Genomic DNA, 9361 nt, shown 5'->3' with positions numbered 1-9361 from the left:
TTAATTACTCATTAATCAAGGACTTATTATACGTATACTTTTTAGATCGTAACAGATTAATAAACAAATTAAAAACAAAACTTTAAACGGTTTAAAAATAAGCGATGAATATAAAAAAATTTAGCATTGTAATAAAAGTTGTTTTAGCAGGTAAACTTTGAAATATAATGAATCCTTTAAAAGTTTAAATTTTGAGCTTCAAGCACCATCTATGTGGTAATTAGTCGTATTTTCGATTTTCACTACTTATTTCATCATTTTTAAAGCTAATAATTAATTATACTGCTTTGAAAGTCTTCTAAAAGCGTATTTTAATGTAACAGATATTACTCAACCATATATGGAAACATTTGAGTCCAGTATAAGTATTTTAGAAATTATTTTCTGGTCATTGGTTAATTAATCGGTTTGTTTTTTGCACAAAACTCTTTTAATTAACAATCAATGACTAAATCTATGTAAATTGAAGCGTTTCTAGGTGTAAATTTTAATTTTTTAAATAGAAATTTATAGACTTTTGTACATTCAGTGACATCTTTATTAATTACTCATTAATCAAGGACTTATTATACGTATACTTTTTAGATCGTAACAGATTATTAAACAAACTAAAAATAAAACTTGAAACGGTTTAAGAATAAGCAATGAATATAAAAAAATTTAGCATTATAATAAAAGTTGTTTTAGCAGGTAAACTTTGAAAAATAATACATAGTCTTCGTTATATATACATAATTAGTTGATGGTATTCTCATCAGAGGACAATATTAGCAGTGCTAATTAAATGGGGACTACTTATTCATTTAAATTAATTTATTAGGAACAATTCAAATTAATATAAAAATTAGTTTATGTTAATTTCATTCATATACTTTAGGGCACTTTAGGATAAATAATATTGAATAAAACCAGGAATTAAAACACAATTATAATTTATTTTGCAATTAACAATGAATTACAATACACATAACTGTACAAAACGTCACCAAATTTTTCTCCACAGTCCCCAAAATCAGATAGAAGAAATTATTAATTAAATATCATACAATTCACATCTCTCATAGGCAGATTAATAGCACAAATAAATAATTACGACAATAAAAACGTATAAACATTGTATAATAGCACCATTTTGTACTTACATAAATCTAAATACCAAAAAAATAATTTAAAAAGTCGAAAACAAAAAATACATTAAGTCCATTTTCTAAGAACAAAAAAAGTCATCACCAGTTGTTTAACGCAACTTCTTGCATACTTCGTCGATTTGTTCATCCACCCTTGAACTTACTCCCTTGAACGTTTTGGGATCAGGACCTATCATCTGGATCAATTGGGGCACTTCTTGGTTCGAAATTTGAGTAAATTTACCCATAGCTTTCATACACCTCCAAAGCTGCTCTTCTGGTGGTTTATTGTTAAAATATTGCAAAAGGGCCATCGTCAACTCCACTGCAACGTCATCAAACACCTAAAAATAAAGACAAAAATTCACTCATCCCAATATCAGTACCTAAACTGTAGGAGTAATTATATAAAAAAAATATGTAGAATTATTCCAAATTATGCTAAATTGCTTCCAAAAATTTTCCTTATTAATAAACAATACAACATCAATTTGAAGCACAGAAGACATTAGCAACAGTTGTATATGGTACTGATAGTGATAGTGATAGTGAAATTTTGGCAAAGCACAATGACAAAAGTTTTTGTAGTTTGCTATCATAACTAAAACAGAATGGATGTTAAAAATGAAATTTAATTAATGGCAAAGCGAATTAGACAAAAGAAAGGTCGTCTAATTAAAATGGGCATAATGGTAGGTAAATTATTTATGTACATATGTTATTGTTAAAGTAGTTTTACGATAAGGACACAAAACTACCTTTGACAAAGTGCCTCGAGGTAAAAGTTGTCGTATCCGAAAGTTTTTGAACATTTTCTGGAAGCATACAAGTGGTCTAAAGTATACAATACCTTTCAAAAATTCAATTAGTTAACGCATTTGTAAGGGAAAAAAAAGAAAAATGCCAGCACAAAATAATTCAGTTAGTTATTAGATTTTGAATCAAAATTTTAGCTAATACCATTCAATGTTAATGATGCTTTGATATATTTGTTACCATTTTTTGAATATAAACATTGACAAAAAGGAATGTCAAATGAATGAACAGCAAAATAGTTAATGTTAATTTTTACAGAATTTTTAATTGAAATTCATGAATATATGACGATGAAGTGCTTTGTAATTGTGTTATTACAATTCTTTTTACTTGGTCCCTGTGCCATTTTTGGTGGGCATGTGCAAGTAGATTTAATGAAATTAAATGTTATAAAAACTGAGATCAAATAAGCAGAAAAAAGCCATTCTAGAACACTCAGTAAACTCTTTATAAAAAACTACAATATATGTATTAAAGTAATAAATTAGTAGATTGATACAGACCACAGTTTTTACCTCCTTACAAGCCATGTTGTATACGATGGCGGTCCCTTTATCTTGTAAATCGGGCAAGTCAGATAATAACGAATGAACCCCAACTTTTGTGGTCACCCTTATGTTGCTTGTGGGCTGGTTGTTGTACGTCCATTCAGAGATGTACAACAACCACTCTGATGAACTGAGATTCTCAAACATATTGGCAATCTAGTTGTAAATAAAGAAAAAAAATAGCATTTTTTTGTAATAAACAACATTAACTCTTCTCTTAAGTCCCGTTTTCTTTTTGAACTGTGGGAGTTAGCTATGACTTAGAAAGCTAAATCCCACCACTTGGTGTTTTTTAAATTATTATCAACTAATTGACAGTACATCGCCATCTATAGTGTTTTACTGCCATTTCTTATATTAATACTTTTTGTATGAGAATACTTACAAATAAGGCTATAGCTTGTTGCTCTTCAACGCTGAGCCTGTCTATTTCAAAGGCGTAATTCATAAGGACGTGGTCTTTACGATCCTGATGCAAAACCAGGATAACATCGTCTTTAAGGGCTGCTTCGGATAAAATGTTCAAAATGTGAACTTTTATTTCTTTGTCGAGGGCCTTGTCGTTTAAAAGTCTGCCTAATAATTAACAAAAAAATCAATTCAGGTAAAAAGACTGTTTAATAAGTTTTTTTTACCAATGAATTCGAGAAATCCATCTCCAACAATCCAACTTCCCTCATTCCCCAACATATATTGCTCTAATTCTGATAGAGATCTTCGCTCGTCATCGTTGAGCTTGCCATCAAGGAGTTGGGATAATTTGTCGAATTCTTGATTCACCTGAAAGTTAAAAAAGGAACATATTACAATTATTATATTAATTTATGTTTGGTTGTATTTACATCAATAATTCCCTTGAAAACTATAGGGGGTTCCCGGGCCCTTTTTCTCTCTTCTTCAGCTCTTCGTTCTTCTGCTTCAAACTGCATGGCATCTTCTGAAGGTAATTGACCTTCTGTACCATTTACAGCTTCTGTTTCAGCCATATTAAAGCCCTACACATACATATGATTATAGACACACTGTTTTATTTAAATACCTAAAAAAAGATTACTTCACAATCACGAGACAACGATCGAGCTTCTCTCAACAACTTCTTCCTTTTCTTCTCCTTCTTTCTTTCTTTCCTGGCCAATTTTTCCCTTGTGGCTTTCCTCTTTTCCTCAAGAGCTTGATAAGTGTATCTACAAATTATAATCTATACAAATAAATTAATACTGTTCATCCCAATCCTAANTTTTGATAAAAAAAAGATTGATGTTGATTTTACATCAATAAAATTATATGCAACCCTATTTTGACTCTAATCTTTCACGGTAAACACACTATTTTCGCATCAGTGTTTTTTCTCCAATTAAAACGGGTGACAAAGGGAAATAAGCAAGCATATAGAAGAATTGCTTGTTGCTGAACTGAAGAAACTATAACATAAACATAGAAAAACTATATCTCAATCACTTCATACTCAATTTTCGCAGCTGATAATATAACGCAAACACCGGTATTAGTCTAGAAAAACTCTAATATTTAAAAAATGAGCAAATGCCTGCAAGGTTTTCTTAAAAAATATTTTACGCTTAAGGAAATGTAGAAAATTAAATTGGTAGTACACTTTGAAAAAAGTATTTTGAAAATTCGTATTTTGCATTTAGCATTTAAAATACAAAAGGGAAATCTATTTTGTACTTTACATTTGAAATAACAAATCAAAAAAGTATTTAAATAACCATTTTGCACATCTTTAAGGATAGTGAAAGGAAAAGCAATTGAAAAACTAATATCTACAGTAATGAGAAACATACAATGTGAAACTTAATAAAATATGTGATCCAATTTGTCTTTAAATATCTTTTAGAAAGTATTCCGTCGATTTTGTTAACTGTGAAGTTCATGACATCTGACGTTTCGGTCTCGCGACCACACGGGACATCTTCAGAACTCGTTTGATGTTGAATATATCAATGTTTGAACCTATTAGAATAATAACTGAGTCTCTGCTTTTTATTAATTGTATGCTTCTCATTACTGTAGATATTAGTTTTTCAATTACATCGATTGACCATTGTTCTTTTTTCGTGTTTCTAAGTATTATTAGAGATATGCAAAATGGTTATTAGGAAAGGTACAGATATGCGAAGATTTGTTCAGGGTAGGAAAGAGTGGAGGTTCTGGTCCAACCAGTCTTAGGACTGACGACCTTATGATGATGATGATGATTAAACTACAAACTCGTTTTGGGCTTATTCCTCCACCATTTGACAAAATTAAACCTTGAATTTCTTTGAAGCTTTCATCTCTTGTATAGAAGCAAAAAAAAAAAGTTGAATAGTAGCTTCTTATTATTCCCTCTGTTAACCTAATCATACGTCCCTTGTGTTACAATGAGATCCGCATTTTTGTTGAAGAGATGGCACGTATTTGCTAAACAACACGAGTGTGTTTTCTTTTTCACCGCTTCGGTGAAATTTTCCTTATTCAAAGGAATTGTCCTCGGGCAATATCGTTATTACTTTCCGTTAAAGTCAAAAACCTTTTGTAAAGAAAAAAAACGTAATATTGTATTCCAGGCGCGATTTCGTTCACGTATGAATTGTGTACGTACCTACACAAACAACTATACAAACAAATAAACCTGNATAAGGCTATAGCTTGTTGCTCTTCAACGCTGAGCCTGTCTATTTCAAAGGCGTAATTCATAAGGACGTGGTCTTTACGATCCTGATGCAAAACCAGGATAACATCGTCTTTAAGGGCTGCTTCGGATAAAATGTTCAAAATGTGAACTTTTATTTCTTTGTCGAGGGCCTTGTCGTTTAAAAGTCTGCCTAATAATTAACAAAAAAATCAATTCAGGTAAAAAGACTGTTTAATAAGTTTTTTTTACCAATGAATTCGAGAAATCCATCTCCAACAATCCAACTTCCCTCATTCCCCAACATATATTGCTCTAATTCTGATAGAGATCTTCGCTCGTCATCGTTGAGCTTGCCATCAAGGAGTTGGGATAATTTGTCGAATTCTTGATTCACCTGAAAGTTAAAAAAGGAACATATTACAATTATTATATTAATTTATGTTTGGTTGTATTTACATCAATAATTCCCTTGAAAACTATAGGGGGTTCCCGGGCCCTTTTTCTCTCTTCTTCAGCTCTTCGTTCTTCTGCTTCAAACTGCATGGCATCTTCTGAAGGTAATTGACCTTCTGTACCATTTACAGCTTCTGTTTCAGCCATATTAAAGCCCTACACATACATATGATTATAGACACACTGTTTTATTTAAATACCTAAAAAAAGATTACTTCACAATCACGAGACAACGATCGAGCTTCTCTCAACAACTTCTTCCTTTTCTTCTCCTTCTTTCTTTCTTTCCTGGCCAATTTTTCCCTTGTGGCTTTCCTCTTTTCCTCAAGAGCTTGATAAGTGTATCTACAAATTATAATCTATACAAATAAATTAATACTGTTCATCCCAATCCTAAACTAATGTGCACACATACATACTTACGTTAGTACAAAAACTATTTAAAATGGAAAAAGATTTGATTGCACCCTCAAATATAAAATACGAAAGGCCAAAAGTCACACAAACTTATTATTAAAAATGAAATACTCATATTTTTTCTAATTATTTATTTAATTTGTTATATCTACATTAGTCCTCTCTATTTATTCTTTTTCTACGACCAAAATTAAATTTTCAAAAAGTAAATACAATAATTGAATAGAGGATTTAAACAACTTTCACTCATACAATTTAATTAATGGTTTTTTATTAACTATGAGGCGTTAATGAAAAAAGACAGCTTCTTCTTCCCTAAACTAATATTCTATCCCTAAAAAAGCACTGCAAGAACAATATACTAAACAGTGTAACACCAGGAAGCAATAAATTATTATTTATTAATTATGTCAAACACATTATCATAACACTGTTAGAAGATAAAGCACAATAACAACCTGAAAGCTGCCCTTAATTTATTTTTTTTGAGTCTCTGACCTGGCTTCTTCTATTTGAGAATTAAGTTGAGAAAATTCTGGACTGAGTCCTCTCTGGTGCTCCTCCTCAACTGGCCTTGCGCCCCTTTCTAATTGACTTGCTAATGCTGCCAACGCTGGATGGAGCTTTGCCTCCAAAACTTCATTTGGAAGGTCCAAAATGTGCTTTGGAATATTTGCCGCACACAAAAATTGAGCTACTTCTTGGGAAAAATTGTTGCAATTATGTCTAAGACATTAGCAACAGTTGTATATGGTACTGATAGTGATAGTGATAGTGAAATTTTGGCAAAGCACAATGACAAAAGTTTTTGTAGTTTGCTATCATAACTAAAACAGAATGGATGTTAAAAATGAAATTTAATTAATGGCAAAGCGAATTAGACAAAAGAAAGGTCGTCTAATTAAAATGGGCATAATGGTAGGTAAATTATTTATGTACATATGTTATTGTTAAAGTAGTTTTACGATAAGGACACAAAACTACCTTTGACAAAGTGCCTCGAGGTAAAAGTTGTCGTATCCGAAAGTTTTTGAACATTTTCTGGAAGCATACAAGTGGTCTAAAGTATACAATACCTTTCAAAAATTCAATTAGTTAACGCATTTGTAAGGGAAAAAAAAGAAAAATGCCAGCACAAAATAATTCAGTTAGTTATTAGATTTTGAATCAAAATTTTAGCTAATACCATTCAATGTTAATGATGCTTTGATATATTTGTTACCATTTTTTGAATATAAACATTGACAAAAAGGAATGTCAAATGAATGAACAGCAAAATAGTTAATGTTAATTTTTACAGAATTTTTAATTGAAATTCATGAATATATGACGATGAAGTGCTTTGTAATTGTGTTATTACAATTCTTTTTACTTGGTCCCTGTGCCATTTTTGGTGGGCATGTGCAAGTAGATTTAATGAAATTAAATGTTATAAAAACTGAGATCAAATAAGCAGAAAAAAGCCATTCTAGAACACTCAGTAAACTCTTTATAAAAAACTACAATATATGTATTAAAGTAATAAATTAGTAGATTGATACAGACCACAGTTTTTACCTCCTTACAAGCCATGTTGTATACGATGGCGGTCCCTTTATCTTGTAAATCGGGCAAGTCAGATAATAACGAATGAACCCCAACTTTTGTGGTCACCCTTATGTTGCTTGTGGGCTGGTTGTTGTACGTCCATTCAGAGATGTACAACAACCACTCTGATGAACTGAGATTCTCAAACATATTGGCAATCTAGTTGTAAATAAAGAAAAAAAATAGCATTTTTTTGTAATAAACAACATTAACTCTTCTCTTAAGTCCCGTTTTCTTTTTGAACTGTGGGAGTTAGCTATGACTTAGAAAGCTAAATCCCACCACTTGGTGTTTTTTAAATTATTATCAACTAATTGACAGTACATCGCCATCTATAGTGTTTTACTGCCATTTCTTATATTAATACTTTTTGTATGAGAATACTTACAAATAAGGCTATAGCTTGTTGCTCTTCAACGCTGAGCCTGTCTATTTCAAAGGCGTAATTCATAAGGACGTGGTCTTTACGATCCTGATGCAAAACCAGGATAACATCGTCTTTAAGGGCTGCTTCGGATAAAATGTTCAAAATGTGAACTTTTATTTCTTTGTCGAGGGCCTTGTCGTTTAAAAGTCTGCCTAATAATTAACAAAAAAATCAATTCAGGTAAAAAGACTGTTTAATAAGTTTTTTTTACCAATGAATTCGAGAAATCCATCTCCAACAATCCAACTTCCCTCATTCCCCAACATATATTGCTCTAATTCTGATAGAGATCTTCGCTCGTCATCGTTGAGCTTGCCATCAAGGAGTTGGGATAATTTGTCGAATTCTTGATTCACCTGAAAGTTAAAAAAGGAACATATTACAATTATTATATTAATTTATGTTTGGTTGTATTTACATCAATAATTCCCTTGAAAACTATAGGGGGTTCCCGGGCCCTTTTTCTCTCTTCTTCAGCTCTTCGTTCTTCTGCTTCAAACTGCATGGCATCTTCTGAAGGTAATTGACCTTCTGTACCATTTACAGCTTCTGTTTCAGCCATATTAAAGCCCTACACATACATATGATTATAGACACACTGTTTTATTTAAATACCTAAAAAAAGATTACTTCACAATCACGAGACAACGATCGAGCTTCTCTCAACAACTTCTTCCTTTTCTTCTCCTTCTTTCTTTCTTTCCTGGCCAATTTTTCCCTTGTGGCTTTCCTCTTTTCCTCAAGAGCTTGATAAGTGTATCTACAAATTATAATCTATACAAATAAATTAATACTGTTCATCCCAATCCTAAACTAATGTGCACACATACATACTTACGTTAGTACAAAAACTATTTAAAATGGAAAAAGATTTGATTGCACCCTCAAATATAAAATACGAAAGGCCAAAAGTCACACAAACTTATTATTAAAAATGAAATACTCATATTTTTTCTAATTATTTATTTAATTTGTTATATCTACATTAGTCCTCTCTATTTATTCTTTTTCTACGACCAAAATTAAATTTTCAAAAAGTAAATACAATAATTGAATAGAGGATTTAAACAACTTTCACTCATACAATTTAATTAATGGTTTTTTATTAACTATGAGGCGTTAATGAAAAAAGACAGCTTCTTCTTCCCTAAACTAATATTCTATCCCTAAAAAAGCACTGCAAGAACAATATACTAAACAGTGTAACACCAGGAAGCAATAAATTATTATTTATTAATTATGTCAAACACATTATCATAACACTGTTAGAAGATAAAGCACAATAACAACCTGAAAGCTGCCCTTAATTTATTTTTTTTGAGTCTCTGACCTGGCTTCTTCTATTTGAGAA

The 9361-nt window shown here is 31.1% G+C and overlaps 1 protein-coding gene across 1 annotated transcript in view; it reads right to left on the bottom strand.

The window, feature by feature from the left end:
• Nucleotides 1-1102: 1102 nt before the first annotated feature.
• The window catches only part of LOC108735713, an 18178-nt gene continuing 9919 nt past the window's right edge, over nucleotides 1103-9361 (bottom strand). Inside the window, exons 4-21 of the mRNA XM_025981281.1 lie at nucleotides 8641-8770; nucleotides 8429-8581; nucleotides 8222-8366; nucleotides 7972-8162; nucleotides 7554-7742; nucleotides 6495-6730; nucleotides 5795-5924; nucleotides 5583-5735; nucleotides 5376-5520; nucleotides 5124-5316; nucleotides 4872-4980; nucleotides 3546-3689; nucleotides 3334-3486; nucleotides 3127-3271; nucleotides 2877-3067; nucleotides 2459-2647; nucleotides 1886-1942; nucleotides 1103-1471 (exon numbers count right to left, since the gene is read on the bottom strand). Coding sequence (XP_025837066.1) covers nucleotides 1238-1471; nucleotides 1886-1942; nucleotides 2459-2647; nucleotides 2877-3067; nucleotides 3127-3271; nucleotides 3334-3486; nucleotides 3546-3689; nucleotides 4872-4980; nucleotides 5124-5316; nucleotides 5376-5520; nucleotides 5583-5735; nucleotides 5795-5924; nucleotides 6495-6730; nucleotides 7554-7742; nucleotides 7972-8162; nucleotides 8222-8366; nucleotides 8429-8581; nucleotides 8641-8770 — 2887 coding nt within the window. The 3' untranslated portion in view covers nucleotides 1103-1237. The remainder of the gene's footprint in view (nucleotides 1472-1885; nucleotides 1943-2458; nucleotides 2648-2876; nucleotides 3068-3126; nucleotides 3272-3333; nucleotides 3487-3545; nucleotides 3690-4871; nucleotides 4981-5123; nucleotides 5317-5375; nucleotides 5521-5582; nucleotides 5736-5794; nucleotides 5925-6494; nucleotides 6731-7553; nucleotides 7743-7971; nucleotides 8163-8221; nucleotides 8367-8428; nucleotides 8582-8640; nucleotides 8771-9361) is intronic.

Source organism: Agrilus planipennis, unplaced genomic scaffold (assembly GCF_000699045.2).
Source record: "Agrilus planipennis isolate EAB-ADULT unplaced genomic scaffold, Apla_2.0 scaffold5, whole genome shotgun sequence".
In the NCBI taxonomy this organism is placed as follows: domain Eukaryota; kingdom Metazoa; phylum Arthropoda; class Insecta; order Coleoptera; family Buprestidae; genus Agrilus; species Agrilus planipennis.
This window is presented reverse-complemented; position numbering and strand designations above follow the sequence as displayed.